Genomic DNA, 26,755 nt, shown 5'->3' with positions numbered 1-26,755 from the left:
AGAGATATGGGGAAAAAAAAATAGGTGCTCTGATTGGTTTTTAGTATAAAGTAAGCTAAAACATATAACCTTAAATACTGTATGAAAGAGATTATTTTCTTCATAAACAAATTAGTACTAATCAGATGTCATTAGTACTCCCCCAGACAAAGAGGTAAAATCTCAGTCTCTAAAATGTTTATGGAGCATAATCTTTGCTAAGTGGTTCCGAGTTCTTTACAATCTAGGCAGTTGGCCACACTCATTCATTAGCTATATAACTACTCACCTATATTAATCTTACAGTGTGAAAGATTCAAACTCCTCAAAATTACTAATTATATATCATGAACCCTTGGGATCACTCATGAATGGTCTAATTCATAAAATGCCCAATTTGTGGACAATAAATTCATGAACAAATAATCTTCCTAATTTACTTCCCCTCTTCTATTCATGAATAGAAAGACAAGAAAAACTAGTCAGAGAATAAGGTCTCAAGAACTGAATATTTTACTATTTTTCTCTTCTTTCCTAAAAACTCTATTTCTCTATTAGCTGATAGAAGAATCAAGATAATACAGTTAATAAGATGAGCAAAACAGGTTAAGGAAACTCCAAAGCGGGGTAGGGGGGCATGGGAAGCACTAAAGGCAATAGTTACTTCAGAAGGAAGGCATTAAGTCTGACACTTAATGCTATAAAAGCACATCTGTAAACACTAATGGCAGCCACAGCTGATGGAATGGAAAAACCTATTGTATATCTAGCCTAAGTGTAAAAGTAGTAATGAGTAGTAACAGTAAAGAATTAATAGGCATGGTTTCAAAGAATATTCAGGGTGTGTATTCTGTCAACAGTGTGTAGGCTTAATGTGTAGATTTAATTGTTCTATTTTTTGTAAGCCAGAATATCCAAATTGCATACAACTAGTCTCAAGTTCTTATCTGTTCGATATAAAGTGACATATTCATGCGATAAAACGACTGCAATTTATTTCAGAACAGCCCAGGGTGTAAATACTATTTATAGTTTATGATGGAGGATGTATACTTTTGTTTTTAGAATTTTCGAAAAGTAAAAATTTATATTTTAAAAAAGCATCTTCAGGCCAGGTACTGTGGCTCACATCTGTAATCCCAGCAGTTTGGGAGGCCAAGGTGGGAGGACCCCTTAAGCCCAGGAGTTTGAGACCAGCCTGGGCAACATAGAGACCATGTCTCTACAAAAAATTTAAAAATTAGCCAGGCATGGTGGTGTGTGCCTGTGGTTCCAGCTGCTTGGGAGGCTGAGGTGGGAGAATCACTTGAGGCTGGGAGGTTGAGGCTGCAGTGAGCCGTGATTAAAAAACAATACAAAACAAAACCAAGAGGTGGCCAGGTGCAGTGGCTCATGCCTGTAAACCCAGCACTTTGGGAGGCCGAAGCAGGCGGACCACTTGAGTCCAGGAGTTCAAGACCAGCCTGGGCAACATGGCAAAACCCTGTCTCTACAAAAAAAAAAAAAAAATTAGCCAAGCACGGCGGCGCACGCCTGTGGTCCCAGCTACTTAGGAAGTTAAGGCTGCGGTGAGCCATGATCGTGCCACTGCACTCCAGTCTGGGTGACAGTGAGACTATCTCAAAAAGAAAGAAAGAAAAAGAAAGAAGTTACATTCACTCATGTGTTTAGCTGTACCTGTATATTTTTATGTATTACATAAATATGTAGTAGCTAATATTTACTCTCCAAAATGTGGGACAGATTCCCCAGCAGAGGGCTTTTCAGCAAAGCTCTTCTAGTACCTAGCAGGCAGTTTCCTGTGGCCACCTCATGCTGCAGCACCAATGAACTTTGTCATCCACTGAACTAGAGCCCTGCTTTCTTTTTACCTTTGAATAGTTAATCCCTGTTAATCTGTTAATAACTTCCAGTTAATAACTTTCCTGTTCAAATTACTGTGTACTTTCTGGTCTTCTGATCAGACCCTAAGAACTATAGAAGTGTATAGCTCAGAGACTTACACAGAACTCTTAACTTATCAATGCCCAAAATCCCAGAAACAGTTCCATTAAGCTGTGTGGGAGTAGCCATGTGAGCATATTTGGGAGGCTGGAGTTTGAATCACCTCTGACACTCCTGACAAATGGCATAGTTTGTAATGACAAAAAGAAATATGGGCTCGAGTCAGGAGAAACTTAAACTGGGGCACTAGGTGCTCTTTGTTTCTCTGCAAACTGTAAAATCAGCATCATCAGACAAAAAGGAAAGCGCTTTTTAAAAAAGGCTATTTTATATACTCATGGCTAATGACAACCATTTTGCCGTAACTGTTACTTTGATTCAAGGTAAAATAAAATTCTGAATCGTTTCCCTTAGTAACTGAAGTATACCGTCAAAATGTACACAAAAATGGACACATCTCTCTGAATCTTTGGTTTTATTTCTAGTGTCTCAGGAGGGAAACAAAATACCTAACCATTCCTTCAATATTTAGATTCATACAGATGCACAGTATAATCCACAATCAACACATGAGCTGTAATAATGAGAATAGGGGTTCCTTAAACAAACCCAATAAACAAAATCTCTACCCAATGAATAATATAGATTTTTAAAAAGCAAATTGTCTACAGAAAAACATTTAATGACTAAAAGCTTAAAAAATTGTTTTAAAGGTTCTAACAGTACTTCAAATTTGGAACAAGCAATTCTGTGTTGAAGAGCTCAACCCTAGGAAACCACTGCCACATTATCATTGGTATTTACGTAACAAACAGAAATTAGGTTACATTTTAGCCACAGAAAATTGAACAAGGAGGTGAGACGTCTCTCAACAAAATTCTTTTTACTATTTTTGATTTTATGAAATAACTGTTTATTGCTAAACAGTATGGGAATTAACTCCTCTCTACTTACAGATGACCAGATATCACAGCTACAGCATTTATCCATAGTATCAATAACTTTTCATGTCTTCTTGTTTTAACTGTTACAAAAAGAACTAAGCCAATTTAAAGAACTCCACAATGCCTTTGCTATCGACTCTGACTACTAAGTATAACAGAAACAGTTCTTAACCTCTCTCCTGGCCTAAGTCATGTCCTCCCATTTCACCTGAAACATCAAAACTTCTGTCTTTTTTCTTCCCTATTACTCCTATGGGAAATTCTATCTTTTTTTTTTTTTTTTTTTTTAAGAGGCAGGGTCTTGCTTTGTTGCCCAGGGCTGGAGTGCAGTGGCACGATCACGGCTCATTGCAGCCTTGACCTCCTGGGCTCAAGTGATCCTCCTGCCTCAGCCTCCCAGCATATTTGGGAGGCTGGAGTTTGAATCACCTCTGACACTTCCTGAGGTGATTATTATTAATATACGAGGTACTAATAATACCTCATATATTCATAGGACATATATTCATGGGACTATAGGCCTGCACTACTATCACTACTATGTTTTCTTTTTTTTTTTTTTTTTTGTAAAGACAAGGTTTCGCTATCTTGTTCACGCTGGTCTCAAACCCCAGGCCTCAAGTGATCCTCTTGTCTCAGCTTCCCAGAGTGTTGCGGTTACAGGCATGAGCCACCATGCCCAGCTTAAACTATCTTTAAAATTAGTGCATTAATGCATAAAAACAACATAATGGAATACAAAAAGTCACAGATCCTGGTGAGGGGAAAAATTTAAGGACCTTTTTCTTCCTATATTTTCTAAAATGCTGCTATGCTTTATAGTCATAAACAGGCATTTAATTTAAATATTGTAATGCTTTTGTAAAAAAATAAAAAAGGAATTCACGTTTCTAATTAATTCTCAGAGTTCCATACTTTGGATAAATGATTTCCAATCTTACTTACCACCTAACTTCTTAAAGGCGCTAGTACCTGAATCTTTTGCAGCTAGGAGCCAACCATTTCTTTTTAAATATTTTATTGGTTGGCTGCGGTAAAACCCACATAACATAAAAGTTACCATTTTAACCGTTTTTAATCAGTGGCATTAAGTACATTCACAATGCTGTGCAACTGTCACCATCATCCATCTTCAGAATGTTTTCAACATCTCTAACAGAAATTCTGTACTCATTTAATAGAAACTCACTATTCCCCACTACTCCAGTCTATGGTAACCTCTATTCTACTTTCTCTCTATGAACTTACCTATTTTAGGTTATCTCATGTAACTGGAGTCATATATTTGTCTTTTTGGGTCTGGCTTACTTCACTTAGCATAACGTTTTCAAGGTTCATCCATACTGTAGCATGTATCAGAATTTTATATCTTCTTAAGACTGAATAATATTCCATTGTATGCATATATCTTATTTTGTTTATTCATTAATCTGTTCATAAATATTTCAGTTGTTACCACTTTAATAAATTTTAAAATCAAACAAAAATGGTATTGAATAATCTAGGCAAAATTCTTCAAAATGTGGGAGCCAAAGGAAAAATATAAAGGGAGAAGAGCTCAAAGTCATGTATTGAGGTCCGAGGAATGAAAATAAAACAGTAAGTAGTCACACATCTTTGAGAAGCATAGTACGTGTTTTATTCTGTAATCTTTCTAAAAACTTTTAAGAGTATAAGACTACCCAGCTGGGCATGGTGGCTCACGCCTGTAATCCCAGCACTTTGGGAGGCCAAGGCAGGAGGATCACCTGAGTCCACGAGTTCAAGACCGGCCTAGGCAACATGGCGAAACCCTTGCCTCTACAAAAAATACGAAAATTAGCTGGGCATGGTGGCACATGCACCTCTCATCCCAGCTACTCAGGAGGCTGAGGTCATGGGACTGCTTGATCCCAAAAGGACAAGGCTGCAGTAAGCTGAGACTGTACCACTGCACTCCAGCCTGGGTGACAGAGTGAGACCCTGTCTCAGAGAAAAAAGACTACCATTTGACACATCACGGCAGCAAAAGAATAATCTATAATTATATATGAATATGATCTTCCCACTAATAATACCTCATATATTCATTAACAAGTAGGTTTTAAATACTTGTTATGCATCATATGCTGAGGAGTGGGGAAAGATAATGTCACTGCCTCTGGAGCTACCTTAACGTAAGGTACAGAGAAATTGTATGATTTTTTTATAACCACAAACATATATAATTTCAAACCTTAGTGCTATGAAGAACACAGAACATGCCAGGCATGGTGGCTCATGCCTGTAATCCCTGCACTTTGGGAGGCCGAGGAGGGCAGATCATTTGAGGTCAGGAGTTCGAGACCAGTCTGGCCAACTTGGTGAACCCTGTCTCTACTAAAAATACAAAAATTAGCTTTGGGAGGCCGAGGAGGGTGGATCACGAGGTCAGGAGATCGAGACCATCCTGGCTAACAGAGTGAAACCCCATCTCTACTAAAAATACAAAAAATTAGCCGGGTGTGGTGGCAGGCACCTGTAGTCCCAGCTACTCGGGAGGCTGAGGCAGGAGAATGGCGTGAACCCGGGAGGCAGAGCTTGCAGTGAGCCAAGATAGCGTCACTGCACTCCAGCCTGGAGGACAGAGCGAGACTCTGTCTCAAAAAAAAAAAAAAAAAAAAAATTAGCCAGGCATGGTGGCACATGCCTGTAGACCCAGCTACTCAGGAGGCTGAGGTAGGACAATCACTTGAACCCGGGAGAAAGAGGCTGCAATGAGCGGAGATTGCACCACTGCACTCCAGCCAGGGAGACAAGAGTGAAACTCTGTCTCAAAAAAAAAAAAAAGAAAAGAAAAAGAAAAGAACACACAACACTACAACAAACTAAAATAGGAAGATATGATCAAGACCAGTAAGTCAACCAAAATTATCTCTGAAAAAGATGTATCCAAATGGAGACCTAAAAGACTTAACTGTCCAACAGCTAAGCAAAAGCACATTCCCCGCTAAGGGTGGTCAGCATGTACTGCTTTGTTGTGCTGTAACTGCATTACCACAACATAGTTTAACCAGGAAAAGCTACTTTCAATTGTCACTATGTAAACCAGAAGCTATCTGATGATTCACATACTTTACTACCTTTTGAAAAAAAAAACTCTTCCATTTTTTCCTGCTGTTTTTGTTTGTTTTTAATAATCTTTATTTATTTACTATTCCTGCTTGCTCCCTAGAAATGATCATGGTAAGTTTAAAGTCCCAGAGCCTTACTATGTTACAGCTGGATGATACTGACATTAAGACCTCCTGGCCTCAAGTGATCTGCCTGCCTCGGCCTCCCAAAGTGCTGGGATTACAGGCATGAGCCACTACGCCCAGCCCACAAAAGGTACTTTTAAAAGCTAATTCTTCAAATGTGTGTATATATATAGATAGATAAATAGATGTATATATCTATATCTATGTATGTATGTGTGCGTGTGTATGTGTATATATGTATTTTTTTTTTTTTTTTTGAGACGGAGTCTCGCTCTGTTGCCCAGGCTGCAGTACACTGGTGCAATCTCAGCTCACTGCAACCTCCACCTCCTGGGTTCCAGCTATTCTCCTGCATCAGCCATCCAAGTAGCTGGGATTACACGCACACGTCACCACGCCTGGCTAATTTTTTTTTTGGCTGGGCACGGTGGCTCACGCCTGTAATCCCAGCACTTTGGGAGGCCAAGGCGGGCGGATCACAAGGTCAGGCGATCAAGACCATCTTGGCTAACACGGTGAAACCATGTCTCTAATACAAATACAAAAAGCATCAGCCAGGCGTGGTGGCAGGTGCCTGTAGTCCCAGCTACTCGGGAGGCTAAGGCAGGAGAATGGCGTGAACTAAGAATTGAACTTACTTCTGGTTTTAAATCTATGTAATGACTTAAAAAATGCCAAAGATCTGACAGCTGATCAGAACAAAGCATTTATTATTAAGTAATTAATCTTCAGGACTAAAGTATACTATTATATACTACCAAATACTCTGATCAAGTATTATAATTATTACTAATAATATTTAAATAACTCACCTGATTTCTTTTAGTCCTTCTCTCTGGATAACTTGAAGAATTTCTTTATGACTCATGGGTGTATTGGGGTATTTTTCTAAGACCTGAAAAACAAGTATAGAATAATAAATTATTTATTATTTCAAGTTATTATTATAATTCTATATATAATTATATTTCTTATAATTATGTCTTAAAAGCTAAAATTAATAACCCAATTATTCACTACTAATACATATGCAATTGTTTACTTTCTACCTCCATCCCCACATCCCTTCACTACCTGTGACCTACTGCAAGCACATTAAGATTATCCATTTCCTGGTAAATGTATAGCAAAGCCTAGTAAATCACACGTGCACAACAAATTCTTAACCAAAACAAGTAAACAATATGATTATAATAAAATCTGGTAAAGACAGAGTAGGCAAAGTCCATTCTGTCTCTCCTACTGAATGCAACTAAAAACCTGGACAGAATGCATGAAGCAGCTATTTGAGGACTCCGAAAATGGTAGCAGGTGGCCTGGGGAGGAAAGCATAACTAGGAGTACCACACTGGTCCAGCAGTGAGCTTCCTGATTTTGTTTCCCTCTGGTAGCTCCCCTGAGCCTGGACTCAAAGGCAGCCCAAAACCCGGAACTGCAGACTAAGTGCAGGCAGAAAGTACTCCAAGAGAAAAATATTTTTTGGTCTCAGGCATAGTAAAGAGGGCATTTCTAAAGGTTGGATAGAGGGAGAGAAAATTATCTGGGTTTTTCCCCCCTTTTCTTTTTCTCTGCCCTTGCCCCAGGCAATCCCATGGGAGCAGCTGTGGTAATACCAGCAGTGGCTAACCTTGCAAGGGGTCCTACAAGCATGGGAGGAATTCCCATGATTCATCTCGGCCAGGCACAGTGGTTCATGCCTGTAATCTCGGCACTTTGGGAGGCCAAGGCGGACAGATGACTCTTGAGGTCAGGAGTTCAAGACCAGCCTGGCCAATATGGTGAAACCCCATCTCCACTAAAAATAAAAAATTACTCAGGCATGGTGGCGAATGCCTGTAATCCCAGCTACTCAGGAGGCTGAGGCAGGAGAATCACTTGAACCTGGGAGACAGAGGTTGCAGTGAGCTGAGATCATGCCACTGCACTCCATCCTGGGCAACGGAGCGAGACTCCATCTCAAAAAAAGAAAAAAAAAATTGCAGGGGATGGTGGTGCTCGCCTGTAATTTTAGCTACTCGGGAGGCTGAGATGTGAGAATAGCTTGAACCTGGGAGGCAGAGGTTGCAGTAAGTCGCGATTGTGCCCCTGCACTACAGCCTGGGCAACAGAGCCTGTCTCAAAAATAGAAATAATGTCTAATATACAATTCAAACTTACTCAACACAGGAAGAGTAAGGAAATCAGCAACTCACAAGAGAAAAGACAAGCTATATACAACAATAAACCCAATGTGACACAGATGTTGGAATTATCAGACAAAAGTAGCTATTATAACTATGCTTCAAGATGTCTGGTGAATATTCTTGAAACAAATAGCTAAGAGTCTCAACAGATATGTATGTATATTTCATATACGTTTTATTTTGTTGTTTACACTTACATTTATATATGAAACAAAAATACAATAACCAGTAATATTTCCAAACATAATACAGCAAGATAAGTTGCGCCAAAATTCAAATCCAAGTCTTGCACCACTATAGCACTCTGTGTCCTGTGTTTGTAACTATTTTCTCATTTGGTCAGTCATAAAATCCAACACATATTTCTGTGTATCATCTTCCTTGATCTGTCTGCTACATCTGACATTATTAAACTGTTCCCTTCGCAGACATCACCTCCTAGACTTTTCTTTTTCTCCAAAATATTTTTCTGTTTTCTTTGTAGATGTCTTTTTCTATGCCCATCCCTCAAATATTTTATAAACATCCATTTATCCCTTTTACTTTTCACTCCACCAAAATTTCCCTGAATAACATTAACCACACCAAGCTTTCACCAATCACTCACATTTTGATGAATGAAGCGGCAGTCTGTTAAAAAACTATTAAAAACCTGTAAAAGTTGGATATCCCATATGTATTTCAAACTTCAGATGTCCAAAGTTAAACTTACTGCCTTCATCCAAATTAAGGCCCATACAGAAAACTTTTATTTATTTATTGTCTATATACTAAAAATGTATTAAAGTACTGAAAATAAACAAAAATACACCATGGACCTGGACAAATAGTTCACAAAAGGGTTAATATAACTGGATAATAACCATATGAAAAAGCATTTGCACACTGAAGTACTTATGGATGAAATCATATGATGTCTGGGACTTCAAAAAATATACAAGAAGTTGCAGGTTTAAATATAGCAAGATTGGCCATAAATTGATAATTATAGAAGGTAAATGACAAACACAAAGATATTCACTATATTATTGTCCACTTTTGTGTACATATTCAATATCCTATAAAAATTTATGAAGCAAATGAAATACAATATTTGACTTTACTAGCAATCAAATATAATACATTTTAATGTGGGTTTTTTCCTGCCAATTTAAATGGCAAAAACATGGCAATAATAAACACCATGAAATGGCTACGTATGCACACATACATCTGTCCAAGGAGCTAGAAAACTGAAATTAATAAATATTTCTAGAGTGTCATTTCTCTGGCATATCAAATCTTAACTGAAAGGGGACTATTAAATCATTATCAGAATGAGCCACACTCAGAACTGAAAATATTTATATTATCCATGGTAATGGTAAAAATTAATATTTTCTAATGTATTCTGCAAAACAAGGAATTAAGTTATTTTAATATTTTAATGGGTTTTAAACATCATAAGACGTTAAGCTATTAGAAGTGGAGACCGGCTGGGCGCGGTGGCTCACAACTGTAATCCCAGCACTTTGGGAGGCCAAGATGGGTGGATCACAAGGTCAGGAGATCGAGACCATCCTGGCTAACATGGTAAAACCCCGTCTCTACTAAAAATACAAAAAAATTAGCCGGGCATGGTGGCGGGGGCCTGTAGTCCCAGCTACTCGGGAGGCTGAGGCAGGGAAATGGCGTGAACCCTGGAAGCGGAGCTTGCAGTGAGCCGAGACTGGGCCACTGCACTCCAGCCTGGGCGACAAGAGCAAGACTCCGTCTCAAAAATAAACAAACAAACAAACAAATAAATAAATAGAAGTGGAGACCAAAAATTATGTCTTTTTAGTAAGGATTTCACTGATTTCCAAGATGTTCTGTACTTTAATCAAACACAGTAAACCAGTTGGTTAAAACTACTTAAGGAGGCCGGGCATGGTGACTTAGGCCTGTAATCCCAGTACTTTCGGAGGCCAAGGCAGGCAGATCACCTGAAGTCAAGAGTTCAAGATCAGCCTGGCCAACGTGGTGAAACACTGTCTCTACTAAAAATACAAAAATTAACTGGGCATGGTGGCAGGTGCCTGTAGTCCCAGCTACTACGGAGGCTGAGGCAGGAAAACCGCTTGGACCAGGAGGTGGAGGTTGCAGTGAGCCGAGATCACACCACTGCACTCCAACCTGGATGACAAGAGCGAAACTCCGTCTCAAAAAAAAAAAAAAATTTTACATATATATATATATATGGAATATTTATTTTCTTTTAAAAAAATGTTTATCACAGGTTCCTTTAAATGCTAGGCATTTAGAATTTGTTTTTTTTTAGGCCAGGTACAGTGACTCACACCTGCAATCCCAGCACTTTGGGAGGCCAAGGAGGGCAGATCACTTGAGGCCAGAAGTTCAAGACCAGCCTGGCCAACATGGAGAAACCCTGCCTCTGCTAAAAACACACACAAAAAGTTAGCTGGGTGTGGTGGTGGGTGGGCGCCTGTAATCCCAGTTACTCAGGAGGCTGGTTCAAGAATTCAAGAATCACTTGAACCCAGGAGGCAGAGGCTGCAGTGAGCCGAGACAGTGCCCCTGTACTCTAGCCTGGATGAAAGAGCAAGACTCTGATTCAAAAAAAAAAAAAAAAATTTTTTTTTGTTTTTTTTTTTGAGACAGGGTCTCACTGTATTGCCCAGGCTGGAGTGCAGTGGTGCAATCACAGCTCACTGCAACCTCCGCCTCCCAGGCTCAAGCTATCCTCCCACCTCAGTCTCCTGAGTAGCTAGGACTATAGGCATGTGCCACCACACCTGGCTAATTTTTGTATTGTTTTGTAGAGACAGGGTTTTGCCATGTTGCCCAGGCCGGTCTCGAACTCCTGGGTTTTTGTACTTTTTGTAGAGATGGGGTTTTGCCATGTTGTCCAGGCTGGTCTCAATTCCACCTGCCTCAGCCTCCCAAAGTGCCAGGATTACAGGTGTGAGCTACCATGCCTGGCCTAGAATTAGTTTTAATTTAGAAAAGTATTACACTAAATTTTTTCAGACTACTTAAAGCTATAGTTTGGGGGAGAAAGAAAAATGTTTTTCAATTAAAGACTTAAATATTACACTTTTAAAACTTTTTATTATGGAAATCTAAAAACATTCACCAAATGAGAGAGAACATTACAATGAACCACCACATAACCATCACCCATTTTCAACAATTATCAACACATGGCCTATCTTGTTTCCTCCATACCTTCAGCCACCCTCCGTCCACAAACTGGGTTATTCTGAAGCAAGCCTCAGACATTTCATTCATTATTATTGTAGTATGTATCTCTGACAACAAGGACTTAAAATTTTTTTTTTACACCTCAGAAAATGACTATAATTCCTTAATATCAAATTATTTAGTCAATATCCCAAATTTACAGGGAAAAACCACTTTTTTTAAACAGTTGGTTTGTTCAAATCAATAGACCCACATATACTGCATTTGGCTAACACATGTCTTGAAGTATCTTTTAACCTACGGGTTTCTCTCACTTTTTCTTCCAATTTATTTACAGAAAAAAACTAGTAAACTGTATTGTACTTATACACATTCTGTATTTTGCTAATTGTATGGTCCTCTGTCTCTTGCATTTCCTGAAAATTAGAATCGAAACCTAGAGGCTTGCTCAGATTCAGATTTTATTTTAGCAAGAAAACTTCATAGGCTTATGGTATACTTCCTACCACACCACATCAGAACACACAAAATATCTATGATCTCTTTTTTGAGATGCTAAGATATATCAATGGGATAGATGTGGTCTATCTGATCCACTTATTATAAAGTTTCCCATCAGCATTTCAATCTAATTGTTTTAGCAGCCACCGATGATCACTACCCTCCATCATTTTATTTAGGGGCTGGAAAGTGCTGCTAGTCCATCGTTCCTTTTTCATTTATAAGCCAGAGTCCTTCTAAAAATAGATGCTTTCCACTATTTGGTTACCCGAGGTACAATTCATATTTAAAAAGCAGGATAAGGCTGCATGTGGTGGCTCACGCCTGTAATCCCAGCAGGCCAAGGCGGGTGGATCACCTGAGGTCAGGAGTTCGAGACCAGCCTGGCCAACATGGTGAAACCTCATCTCTACTAAAAACACAAAAATTAGCCAGGTGTGGGGGCGCATGTCTGTAATCCCAGCTACTCTGAAGGCTGAGGCAGGAGAATCACTTGAACACGGGAGGCGAAAGTTGCAGTGAGCCAAGATTGCACCACTGCACTGCCGCCTGGGCGACAAGAGCAAAACTCCTTCTCCAAAAAAAAAAAAAAAAAAAAAAAAAAAAAGAAAAGGGCAGGATAAATAACTTATTTTTGTATTTACTATTTTCAGAATAATTAGCTAGTTATCTGGCATGGGTTTCTGTTTCAAATACCACTATTAATATTATGAGTATCATTTATATAAAGTAGCATTATGGATTTAAATATATTTTTGTGCTATAATTACTGTATTTCCTCACTTGTGAATTAGCTATTCATTGGCTATTGTCCACTTATATACCATTTGTGAGAGCTCTCTAATTTACATTAAATATATTGAAACATTTACTGTCACATTTACTACAAACCCTTTCTTCCAGTTTATTCTTCATCTTTCTATCACTATTGATTTTCCATGAAAGTTTTTATTAATTTTATGTATTGTAACTGACTGGTCTTTTCTATTTCTTTAAGCATGTTTACACTTAAATGTAGCTTCCCTCCCTTTGATAGCTTAATACTTTTTCTGTATTCGTTTACATTCAACTCTTATAATTCACATAAGAAAAAGTGCATGGGCCGGGCTCAGTCATGACCAGCGTGGCCAACATGACCAAACTCTGGTTCTACTAAAAATACAAAAATTAGCTGGGTGTGGTGGCACACGCCTGTTATCCCAGCTACTTGGGAGGCTGAGGCACGAGAATCGCTTGAACCTGGGAGGTGGGAGTTGCCATGAGCCGAGATCATGCCACTGGACTCCAGCCTTGGTGACAAAGTGAGACTCTGCCTCCCCTACCAAAAAAGAAAGAAAATGTGCATGGATAGAAATGAGAAAAATGTGCAGACACACTAGGAAAAAACCAAGAGGGAGAGAATGAGGGGAAAAAAACCCTTTCTTGGCCACATATATTACTGAGCAAACATGCTGTATGAACCATTACATTATCTTACCACAAGTGGAAAAGACTACAGTAGTTTTGCAAAACTGTTAGCTTACGTTAACCACAGGAGGGCAGTGTTTATCAAACAAAACCTCATTCCACTGAACTGCTCATGGAACTTTAAAGTACAGTTTTTAGAAACTACTTTATGACAATATGAATAACCACTCAGAATAACTAAAATCAACACTACATAGATTTAAAGCTAGATTTTTAAAGAGTGCTTAATATATTTACTTCTTAGCTTGTAGATTCCCAATTCAGTTAATAAAAAGGATTTAAAAATTATATTTTCTGAACACGCAAGAATAACTGAGTTGCCTCTAAGATTCAAGTTTGAGTCTAGCCTAAATAACGGGAATATTTCAATTATTGTTACATTATGAGTTCATTCCAGATATACAGATGTGCAGAGTCTGAATTTTGTATAATCTATATGACTGCTACATTTTAAATGTCCAAATAAGTAACACAGTGATCTTTATATAAAGTTCTATCAGTGTTATAAGGCTCATTTACTGCCCAAAAGCTTTAATTAGGGTAACTTGTGCCATACCAGTAAATCGGATCAGCCAATACAGAGTGAGAACAGATGAGAGCTTCTGCTATAGAACAATATATCAACGTTTAAGAGCCAGAGAAGAAAAACTAGAAAATAAACTAAATGACCAGAGAGATAAGAAGAAAACCAGAAAACACTGGAGTTTCAGAAAAGAAATTCTAAGGTTTAGGTGGTCAACAATGTCAAATGCTGCCTAGAAGCTGAGATAACAGAAATGTATCCCCTGTATTTGTCAACAAAGGGATGTTTAATTTAGCTTTGTAAATTCGGATTCCACTTAATGCAGAGGGAAGAAATCAGACGTGAGGGGATTTAGCACTGACTGGGAGTCTAAAGGTAGTAATAAGGGATTAAAACAACTCTTTCTAGGACAATAAAGGAAACAGAAAATGTGGAATTGAGGAATAATTGTTTCGTCAAATGAAGTTTCACTGAACCAGGATGAGGGAGACCCAAATATCCCTGCATATCCCATCTTCCCCCTTTCCACCATGAGAGGCAAGTAATTTCACATACAGTTTTTGACAAATCCCTCATTATCTGAGCTTGAGGTACTAGTTCCGATTTGATACTCAAGAACAAAATGAATTCAGAGGATGTGGTTTCCCTCAGCTACCAAACTCACTATACAAACACTCACCTGAGTTCAGGAGCTCAACACATCAGAGTAACAAGGAACACATGGTATTTAGACAGAACTGTTATCTAACAGAGCCTTTGGAGGAAAGAGGGAAAAATTCCTTACCTGGCTGTTTAGCAGTTATCTATTGATCACTACCTGTGTCCTGAGATGCACTTTTCTGTTCAGCTTCTGTCACACTAGACTCTCATGGTTCACTCTACTCTACCTCTCTACTAGCAACTTCCTCATTCTCCACAGTCTTTTAATGTTGGTCTTCTTCAGGATTATTTTCTCCTCAGTGTCTACTCTCCTTGGACATTTTCCTCCTCCCATGGCTTCAAAAACAGCTATGCTCCTATAGCAGCACCTATACATCCCCGGTACTGCTTATCACAGTGCACCGGTTTTTTGTTTTTGAGACAGGGACTCACTCTGTCGCCCAAGGTGGCGTGCAGTTTCATAGCTGGAGTACATGATCATAGCTCACTGCAGCCTCGAACTCCTGGGCTCAAGCAATCCTCCTGCCTCAGCCTCCCAAGTAGCTAGGACTACAAGTGTGAGCCACCATGCCCAGCCTTATTCATCTAGTATTACTAGTGCCTATTATATGACAGATCTAAAACACTTAATGGCTGGCTGATAGAATTAGGAACATATGTGGCAAGATTAGCTTCAGACACTAGTAAAAATGCCTCTTTTAAAAAAAGGATAAAAGGTGAGAGAAAATGCAAATAAATTTACAGATTTGGGCACAGAAACTTGAGTGTAAAAGTAGCTGAGAATACTTAAATACCAAATCTATACAGAGAGGCACCTACAGATATACAGAGAAGATTACAGAAGCTGACTTTGTAAGCTCATGGGCATAGTTTACCTAGGGGTCCCTCAATTCTGAACAGCTCTATCAAGTCACTTGGGTTTAGTCTTTCCTAGCTTGGATTCTTTTAATTATTCAAAAAGTCTGGAGGTTATACACTCCCTAGTTCAAGAAAAAAAGTTCTCAACCAAACTCTCTTCAAACTCTGAAGAGTTAATAACACTAACAGTTAATACTTATCTAGCATTTAACTGCCAAGCACTATTCTAAGTGATTTAGATATATTAGCTTATTTAACCTTTACAATAAACCTATGAGGTAGATACTATCAGCCCATTTTTTTCAGATGTGAAAACTGAGGTGCAGAGAAATTAAATAACTTGCCTAAGGTTTTGTCAGCTAATTAATGAAAAGAGCCACTGCTGCTGCTGAGTTGTCCAACTTGTCATCAGCAGAATCTAACTCTCAGAACCCTGTTATAATTCCTCAAAAAGAAGAGCCAACCATTTCGGTGGCTCTGAAGGTGACAGCAATTTGTAGCTTAACCTAGTAGGTGATCCTCGGTGCTTCCACATCTAACGATAAAAGGCAAGTACAGCATATGGCAAAGGCACGATATGGAAAAGAGAAATAGGGGCTTAGACTCCTCAAGAATGATGGCTTCAGGCAAGCAACCTTGATCAGCTGCAGTCTGGCCATGAGTGACGGAAATCTAGACTAGGCAGTGGCAGAGGGAGATGATGAATATTAATATGGCCTTGGAACCAGCTACTGCAGCAGAGACTATGACCTATTCCACTAATCCTCTACAGTAAGCCATTTTAAGAGACCGCTGCCAGCGTCTGTCTTGAGGAGTTGATGTCAAGAACAGGCTTACTGTGGAGCACAAGCCATTAAGAAACACATCCAAATAGAAACTTTCAGTGTCCTACAACACACATATCCCTCAAGAACCTTCTCAGCTCTGGCAGACAGTGCCTCTCACACACTGCCAGCATGCCACCTTCACTCATGCCACTCTGTATCTGACATACCTTCCCTACTCCTTTTGACAGATACCTCAAAGTTTATCTACCACTTAACAAAATAGCAAAGATTTTTAAACTGGTATGGTAATATTAAATTCTTCAAGAGTTGAGTAAGACAGGCACATACACACTAAACAGTGGAAAGGGTAAAAATGATACACCTTTATAGATAGTAATTTGGTAACAGGCCAGGCGCAGTGGCTCACATCTGTAATCCCAGCACTTCTTGGGAGGCCGAGGGGGGTGGATTGCTTTGAGCCCAGGAGTTAGAGACCAGCCTCGGAAACATGGTGAAACCCTATCCCTACTAAAAATATAAAAATTAAGCTCATGCCTGTAATCTCAGCACTTTGGAAGGCCAAGGCGGGCAGATTCCCTGAGGTCAGGAGTTCGAGACCAGCCTGGCCAACATGGCAAAACCCCGTCTCTACTAAAAACACAAAAATGAGCTGGGCGTGGTGGTGCATGTCTGTAATCTCAACTTGGGAAGCTGAGGCAGGAGAATCACTTGAACCCAGGAGGTGGAGGTTGCAGTGAGCTGAGATCATGCCACTGCACTCCAGGCTCGGCGACAGAGTGAGACTCTTGTCTCAAATAAATAAATAAAAATATAAAAATTAGCTGGGCAAGTTGGCACACACCTGTGGTCCCAGCTACTCAAGAGGCTGAGTGGGAGGATTGCTTGATCCCGGGAGGCAGAGATTGCAGTGAGCCAAGATCGTGCCACTACACTCTAGCCTGGGTGACAGAGTAAGACCCTGTCTCAAAAAAAGAAAAAAAAAAATTGGTATTAACTTCAAGAGCCTTTCAAAGAGTGACACCCTTTTCCCCAGTAACCTTCTTCTATCAAAGCGAAGTAATAGAAATACATGAGGCCTAGGCACAAAAGTATTACTGCAGTATTATTTGTAACAAAGTTATAAAAATAATCTAAATAATACCGAATACTAAGATAATCAAGTAACTTAACTCCCCTTCCAAAGAGATCCTTAGTACATGAGCAAAAAGAGCACAGCACTCTTTATCTTTGTGCTCCTCAAATTAGACAATACCCAAAACGTAAGAGAAATCCAATAAATTATTCCTAAATTGAAAATATATTATGTTATTAAAAATGCTTTTAAGTAGCATTTCCAAAGATAAGGAAATGCTTATGAATGCAAAATTGAATACACAATAAGATTTTGATTAAATTTTAAAAACAGACAAGATTAGAAATAAATACACAAATATCAATAACATGACATTAGATCAGAGTGTTAAATTCAGGCCCACAGTATAAACAGGCTTCAGGATTCCATGAACCCCTTTGGAATTAGATATAGTATTTAGTGTTTATATCTTTTTCTGGGGAGAAGATCCAAAGTTTTCATCAAGTTCCAAAGTGACGGTGGGCGCCTGTAGTCCCAGCTACTTGGGAGGCTGAGGCAGGAGAATCGCTTGAACCCGGGAGGCGGAGGTTGCAGTGAGCTGAGATCCCGCCATTGCACTCCAGACTGGGCAACAAGAGTGAAACTTCATCTCAAAAAAAAAAAGCAAAGAAAAAGAAAACCTCAAAAACCAGAAAGTGTCCCAACTTACTTTCTGATTAAAATGCAAAAAAAGCGGCGGGGTGCAGTGGCTCACACCTGTAATCCCAGCACTTTGGTAGAGAGCAGTGGGCGGATCACCTGAGGTCAGGAGTTAAGAGACCAGCCTGGCCAACATCGTGAAACCTAGTGTCTACTAAAAGTACAAAAATTACCCAGGTGTGGTGGCACGCGCTTGTAGTCCCAGCTACTTGGGAGGCTGAGGCATGAGAATCGTCTGAACCTAGGAGGAGGAGGCTGCAGTGAGCTGAAATTGCACCACTGCACTCCAGCCTGGGCGACAGTGCGAGACTCTGTCTCAAAAAAAAAAGGCAAGAAAACCATAAAAAAAAATCCCTTATAATCATTTTTCATCTCTACCCCTAAAAAGTCTTGGATCAAGAAGGAAATCACAATTATGATATCCACCTAAGAGAAGTAAAAGAAAGGTATAATTATGGAAAAGGAAACAATTTATTATTTGTAGATGTCTTTCTGATCCTCTTAAAATAATCGATCTTTTTACTATAGTTGATTTGAACAAATATCTAAGCAGCCACTATAGCTGCATTTCCTAATAAGTCATCCAAAATACGGCTGTACTATTCTACCAAAACTTATACTCTACTATCCTCAATATATCAGCTCCACAAGATTAAGTTAGTCCAATTCCAAGGCCCCTCAAAAATAATTCTCACATATACCTTTGGTAATGAAGCTATCCTGTTAAAATGCCATTTTTGTGCTCCCTTCTGCAGCGCACATACTAAGAACATGCAGAGAAGATCAGCATGGCCCCTGCACAAGGACGACATGCAAATTCATGAAGTATTTTGTATTTTTTAAAAATAATAAAAATTTAAAAAATAAAATGCCGTTTTCTCCCCAAACCCATTATCAATGCATAATCTTTTTTAAGGGTCCAGAATGACAGCTATAAAGACTGTTCTAAGAGAAAGGCATAATTTTTACTGTTAGTTGCTGTGGGTCCATGGACTCCATAAAGCCTAGGGTAGATTTGCTTTTAGGAGTTTACCTACTATTCAACATTCTCTGCTGAAAAGGCCCTGATTTCCTTTTGGAGATCCATCCCCTACTCCATTCTCAATCCATACAGTGGAAAGCAACACTAGCAGTAACACATGAAAGCCAATTAGCACTTCCCATTGTCTTGACCACAGTAAATAATTTACTAATGGGAAGAAGTCTCAAGTCAAGGATAAAGGGGAGAATAAGAGAAAAATTAAAACTTTGTTCACTCCAGCAACCACTGGAGTTAAATCTCCATGACGTGAGGCTAAAGCTAACAGCTTTCTTGCTCCACACAGAGTTTGAGGATCAAATTAACACCCCAAACAAAAAGAGACAGAAACAAGGCCAGGCACAGTGGCTCACACCTGTAATACCAGCACTTTGGAAGGCCGAGGCGGGCAGATCACGAGGTCAGATCGAGACCATCCTGGCTAACACGGTGAGACCCCGTCTCTACTAAAAATACAAAAAATTAGCTGGGCGTGGTGGCGGGCGCCTGTAGTCCCAGCTACTCGTGAGGCTGAGGCAGGGAATGGCGTGAATCTAGGAGGAAGAGGTTGCCATGAGCTGAGATCACGCCACTGCACTCCAGCCTGGGCGACGGAGCAAGACTCCGTCTCAAAAAAAAAAAAAAAAAAAAAAAAAGAGAGAGAGACAGAAACACAATCTTGATAATGCATTTATTTATTTATTTATTTATTTATTTAGAGACAGAGTCTCGCTCTGTCGGCCAGGCTGCAGTGCAGTGGCGTGATCTCAGCTCATGGCAACCTCTTCCTCCTAGATTCACGCCATTCCCTGCCTCAGCCTCCCGAGCAGCTGGGATTACAGGCATGCGCCACCATACCTAATTTTTGTTTTCTGTTTTTTGAGATGGAGTCTCACCTTGTCGCCAGGCTGGAGTGCAGTGGTGCAATCTTGGCTCACTGCAACCTCCACCTCCTGGCTTCAAGCAATTCTCCTGCCTCAGCCTCCCAAGTAGCTGGGACTACAGGTGCATACCACCACACCCAGCTAATTTTTGTATTTTTATTAGAGATGGGGTTTCACCATGTCGGCCAGGCTGTGGTCTCAAACTCCTAACCTCAGGTGATCCGCCCACCTCAGCCTCCCAGTGCTGGGATTACAGGTGTGAGCCACTGCGCACCTGGCCTATACTTTTTTTTTTTTTTTTTTTGACACCAGTGTTTATTTCAGGAAGCAGGTCTGGAAGACCTGGGTCTGCCCAGTGGAGTCCTGGAGCCTCCAGCTTCTCACTTGGCCTTCGGGTTATGGAACTTGTATCCAGCAAAGAGAGCCTTGTCCCCAAGAGCCTCCTCGATCCTCAAATGAGTTGGTTGTATTTGGCCAGATGCTCTAAGGGGTAGGGGGTGCCAGTGTTGATCTGTCCTGTGCAGAGCCCCACCACAAGGTCAGCAATGAAAACGACCTCAGTCTCCCCAGAGTGGTGGCTCACCATCACCCCTCAGCCATTAGAGTGAGCCAGTTTGCATACCTGGATCGATTCAGTCACCGAGCCAATCTGGTTGACCTTCAGCAGCAGACAGCTGCAGGCCTTCTTCTCAAAGGACTGGGCAATCCTCTTGGGGTTGGTGACTGTCAGGCCATCCCTCACAATCTGGATGTCCACCCCTGAGAGGAACGAGGTCCAAGTGGCCCAGTCATTCTGGTCAAAGGGGTCCTTGACGGAGACGAGTCTAGGTGGCAGCTGGGACAGTGTCCTATACCTCATTTTTAATACTACATAGGCTACAAGTTCTAGAATAATGCCAAATAACAGTAATGATAGCAAGTTTCTTCATCACATGTCTAATTTTTTCATATACTTGTCTCTAGCAATTTATCATCATTGTGTTATTGGCTGTTAGTTTGATTTTTGGGGGGGGGGGCGGGGGGGGGGGAAGATGGGCAGCTTTTCTCAATAAAGCAATTCAAAAAACAAGGCTCTTTCCAATATGTGGTAAGCCATGTGGTGAGCCATGTGGTGAGCCATGGAGTTTTTCTGTATCCAACCCGAAAAGAGAACACATAGAAAAAGCACACCCTATTCTTGAGTACCTTGGCTAGGAAGTGACACGTATTACTTCTGCTCACATTCTACTGCAAAAATAGTCACTTGGCACTATCTAGACACAAGAGAGTCTAGGAAATAAAATCTTTGTCTGGGTAGCTGGGACAAGGATTGTACCTATATGTACCCATCTCTACATATAGTTTTCATCATTGACCTAGTAATTTAATGAATCAATAATTTTCTAATAACAAAGTAGCTTTGCATTCATGGAATAAACTTCCTATTAATCATGGAGCTACACTGGCTACCTCATCATTCCTAGACTAAGGCAGGCACTCTCCTGCTTCAGAATCTTTGCACCATCTACTCCACCCATGTAGAATGCTCTTTTCCTGGATGTATGCAAAGCTTCACCGCCTTCATATGTTTGGTCAAATGTCAACTTCTCAGTGAAGCATTCCGTGACTATCCTATTTAAATTACGAACTACTTCAAAACCAGCCCAGCATTCCCCAGTCATCCAGCTTTCCCTTTCCCCACAGCACTTACCACTAACATACTATATAGTGTAACTTACTTATTTACCATGTTGTCCATCTTTCACCCCTACCTACAAATCTGTTAAATTCCATGCAGGCAGGGATTTTTATTTTACTTTATTTTATTTTATTTTATTTTTTTGAGACAGAGTCTCTCTCTGTCACCCAGGCTGGAGTGCAGTGGCACAGTCTCAACTCACTGCAATCTCTACCTCCTGGGTTCAAGCAGCTCTGTAGGCAGGGATTTTATTTTTCCTCATTTGTTCACTGCTACATCCACAGATCCTAGAGCAGTGCCTGGCATATAGTAAGTGCTCAATAAATATTTAACTACATTCTATGCTGAATACAATGAATCTCCACATATATGACACTGAGATTTAGTGTTTGCAAACTGATCCTACCCTAAGCAAACCTAAGACAATTACCAAAGAACTGCTCCCTGCATTAGCTTACAGATACAAACAACTGATTCTTTTAAATTGATAATATTTATAATATTTCCCTTGGTCTCTGCCTAAATCTCTTATCCTATATAGTGAAAACCAGAAAAGGTTTCAGAACAAAATGACAAAATGGCCTCTCCATCACAAACCAGGGTATATTAGTTGGGTGCCTTCCTTTACTCCATAGCCGCCATGTCCTCCTCATCTCCACTGTGTCTACATTCCAAAAAAAAAAAAATTTTTTTTTTTTGGACAGGCGCAATGGTTCACGCCTGTAATCCCAGCACTTTGGGAGGCTGAGACGGGCAGATCATGAGGTCAAGAGATGGAGACCATTCTGGCCAACATGGTAAAACCTCATCTCTACTAAAAATACAAAAATTAGCTGGGCGTGGTAGTACATGCCTGTACTCCCAGCTACTCAGGAGGCTGAGGCAGGAGAATTGCTTGAACCCAGGAGGCGGAGGCTGCAGTGAGCCGAGATCACGCCACTGCACTCCAGCCTAGCGACAGAGCGAGACCCCGCCTCAAAAAAAAAAAAAAAAAATTTAAAGCCTAATATAAAGAGGGAAATTGACAAAGGGAAGAAATGGTGACAAATAAAGTGAACATAAGTAGAAATCTAATTTTTTTTTTTTTTTGAGATGGAGTTTTGCTCTTTGTTGCCCAGGCTGGAGTGCAGTGGTATGATCTCGGCTCACTGGAACCTCCGTCTCCTGGGTTCAAGCGATTCTCCTGTCTCAGCCTCCCGAGTAGCTGGGATTACAGGCGCCTGCCACCACACCCAACTAATTTTTGTATTTTTAGTAGAGACGGGGTTTCACCATGTTGGCCAGGCTGGTCTTGAACTCCTGACTTCAGGTGATCTGCCTGCCTCGGCCTCCTTAAGTGCTGGGATTACAGGTATGAGCCACCGCGCCTGGCCTTTTCTTTTTGTGATAGGGTTTTGCTGTGTTACCCAGACTGGTCTTGAATTGCTAGGCTCAAGTGATTCTCCCACCCTAGCCTCCCAAGTAGCTGGGACTGCAGGCACACACCACCACACCCAGCTAAGAAACCTGAATTTTACATGAAAAACTTCAGACTGAAATATATATTTAATTACTTATATTTTATACTTTTCTAACCATTTAAGGCAATATTATTTAATTATAGCTGAACTTCCAAGCTGTCTTACAACTTTTAAGCAAAAAGTGTTACCCTTAAAATATATCCCTTATGTGGCAAAACTAGTGATTTCATACATTGCTGGTGGCATTACAAATAGGTATATACCTTAAATAAAGCAACATATCAAAGAAGCAAATTACAAGTAATCATATTTCCAATCTCTCCAAAAGAAATACCACAAAATATAGGGATGAGTTCCAATTCTTAAAATGGACTAAGCATATTCCACCCTGTCACTCCCACTGAATGTAGCTATACAACCTGGACAAAACGCAGAGAGGAGCTGAAGACTCTGCAAAGTAAACAGACTTTTCTTAAGCTCACATGGAATATTCACCAAGATAGACTACATTCTGAGCCATAAAACACACCTTAACAAATTAAAAGAAACAAATCATACAATGTCTGTTCTCAGACTACAGTGGAATTTAACCAGAAATCATTAAGATAGTTGGAAAATCCCTAAATATTTGGAAACTAAACAGCACACTTCTAAATAACACATTGGTCAAATAAGAAATCTCAAAATAAGTTTAAAATATTTTGCCGGGCACAGTGGCTCACCTCTAATCCCAGCACTATGGAAGGCCAAGGTGTGCAGATTGCTTGAGCTCAGGAGTTTGAGACCAGCCTAGGCAACATAGCAAAACATTGTCTCTTAAAAATTAAAAAAAAAAAAAATGCTCAGGCATGGTGGCTCACACCTGTAATCCCAGCACTTTGGGAGGCTAAGGCGGCCGGATGACCTGAGGTCGGGAGTACTGACCAACATGGAGAAACCCCATCTCTACTAAAAACATAAAATTAGCCGGGCATGGTGGCACATGCCTGTAATCCCAGCTACTCCAGAAGCTGAGGCAGGAGAATCACTTGAACCCGGGAGGCAGAGGTTGCAGTGGGCCGAGGTCACACCATTGCACTCCAGCCTGGGCAACAAGAGCGAAACTCCGTCTCAAAAATAAAAAAAAAATTGAAATAAATAAAAAAATATATATAACATCAAAGCTTGTGGGATATAGCAAAAGCAGTGCTTAGAGGGAAATTTAAAGACTGAATGCATGTGTTAGAAAAAGAGATCTGGCTGGGTGCGGTGGCTCACGCCTGTAATCCCAGCACTTGGGAAGCCAAGGCAGGCAGATCATGAGGTCAGGAGTTCCGGACCAGCCTGGCCAACATGGTGAAACCCTGTTACTACTAAAAATACAAAAATGCTGGGCGTAGTGGCACATGCCTGTAATGGTAGCTACTCAGGAGGCTGAGGCAAGAGAATTGCTTGAACCCGGGTGGCAGAGGTTGCAGTGAGCCGAGATCATGCCACTGTACTCCAGCCTGGGCGACAGAGAGAGACTCCGTCTCAGAAGAAAAAAAAAGATCTATGCCAGGTGTGGTGGCTCATGCCTGTAATCCCAGCACTTTGGGAGGCTGAAGCTGGTGATCACTTGAGCTCAGGAGTTCGAGACCAGCCTGGGCAACATGGTGAAATCCCATCCCTACAAAAAATACAAAAATTAGTCGGGCATGGTGGTGCATGCTTGTAGTCCCAGCTACTTGGGAGGCTGAGGTGGGAGGATTGCTTGAGCCCAGGAGGCAGAGGTTGCAGTGAGCTGAGATCATACCACTGCACTCCAGCCTGGGCGACAGAGAGCTAGACTCTGCCTCCAAAAAAACAAAACACAAAAAGAACTAAAATCAAAACTTAATCTTCCATTTTTAAAAACTACAAAAGCAAATTAAATCCAAAGTAACAAATAAGAAAATAAAAATTATAACAGAAAACAATGAAATTGAAAACAAGAAATCAATACGAAAAAACTAACAAAACCAAATGCTGCTTCCTGGAAAGACCAATAAAATCAATAAGCCTCTAGCCAGGCTAAGTAAAAAAGAGAGAAGACACAAACAAATTAGTAGTACCACAAATGAAAGAAGAAATATCACTACAGTTCCCATGAACATTGAAAAAATAAAGAAATTTTGAACAATTCTATGCCCATATACTTAATAACATAGAAGAAAAGGTCAATTCCTTGAAAGACACAATCTGACAAAACTCACACAAGAAAAAACAGATAATCTGAATAGGCCTATCATCTATTAAAGAAATTGAATTAATCATTAATAACCTTTCAAAACAGAAAGCCTCAGGCCTAGATGGGTTTACTAGTGAACTCTACAAAACACTTAAAGAACTATACCAATTCTCTACAATATATTCCAGAAAACAGAAACAGAAGGAATATAAAAAGTCCCCAATTACACTGATTTGATTTTTCAAGTTTATGTTGCTGCAAAAGCCATACACATTCAGTAGAAACCATACTTGTGATGCTGGGCAGCAGCAGTGAAACCAAGCTCCTAGTCAGCCACATATTTTGAACTTAGAATATCTTCAATTTACAATAGCCCTCTTGGGACATAACCCTATTGTAAATCAAGAAGCATCTGTACTTACTAACTCATTCTATCAGGCCAGTATTAAAAGAAATCGAACTACAGACCCATATCTCTCATGAACATAGATGCAAAAATCCTCAACAAAACCCAACCAATCAAACTGAACAAAGTAAAAGATAGCAGGCAGACTGGGGAAGATCAGATTCCAAAGTACTGTACTGTATCAGATGGTAGAATGAGGGATTATTTTCCAGCTAATTTAATGTCATATTATTCCTATATTTAAAAAATTCATTTAACTTTTGTGAAATGGAGGAAACTTATGTTACACATTCTCCTAACTAAATTTTAAATATCAGTATTAATAGAGTGAAAAAATGATGCATTAATCCTAACTTAGAACCAAGTTTCACAAACACTAAAGTGAAGTAAATCTATGTATGTCTAGGACATCAATAAGGAGGGCTAACAAAATGTTTGATTGGATATAATTAAGAAAATACCTAAAACTGATACAAAGCCAAAGAAAGAAATTTAGAAATTACAGTGTTTTAAGGCACCGAAAAACCAAGGAGCTTCACTATATTACAATGGCATGTATCAGGATATAAACAATTACAAAAGTATGATGGTACATATGATTCCCGATTCCATTCTCCAACCACTTAATCCATCTTTAATACATTAGACCGCCAAGATCTAAATATCCAGTTCCACAAGAAGGGGAAAAATTAGTCAAAAAATACATTTCAAATTAATTTGACAAGTATTTATTAAATGCCTATTATGTGCATACTACACAACAGGTGTTAAGGATAAAGAATAATTTGTGGTTTTGTTTGTTTGTTTTTTTGAGACAGAATCCTGCTCTGTAGGCCAGGCTGGAGTGCAGGGGCATGATCTCAGCTCACTGCAACCTCTGCCTCTCAGGTTCAAGTGATTCTCCTGCCTCAGCCTCCCAAATAGCTGGGATTACAGGTACAAACCACCACGCCCTGCTAATTTTTTTTTTTACTTTCAGTAGCGATAGGGCTTCACCATTTGGCTAGGCTGGTCTCAAACTCCTGACCTCAGGTGATCCACCTGCCTCGGCCTCCCAAAGTGCTGGGATTACAGGTGTGAGCCATCACGCCCAGCCAAAACA

At 40.0% G+C, this 26,755-nt stretch overlaps 1 protein-coding gene and 1 pseudogene across 1 annotated transcript in view; one reads left to right on the top strand and one right to left on the bottom strand.

Moving 5' to 3' along the window:
- ASXL2 (ASXL transcriptional regulator 2) overlaps positions 1-26,755 on the bottom strand; it is a 149,371-nt gene that overhangs the window by 107,663 nt on the left and 14,953 nt on the right. The window contains exon 2 of the mRNA XM_054475154.2: positions 6,898-6,980. Within this exon, the coding sequence (XP_054331129.1) occupies positions 6,898-6,980 (83 nt within the window). The remainder of the gene's footprint in view (positions 1-6,897; positions 6,981-26,755) is intronic.
- LOC129030923 (U6 spliceosomal RNA) lies at positions 18,759-18,859 on the top strand (annotated as a pseudogene).

The sequence above is a fragment of the Pongo pygmaeus genome, chromosome 12 (assembly GCF_028885625.2).
Source record: "Pongo pygmaeus isolate AG05252 chromosome 12, NHGRI_mPonPyg2-v2.0_pri, whole genome shotgun sequence".
Lineage (NCBI taxonomy): Eukaryota > Metazoa > Chordata > Mammalia > Primates > Hominidae > Pongo > Pongo pygmaeus.
This window is presented reverse-complemented; position numbering and strand designations above follow the sequence as displayed.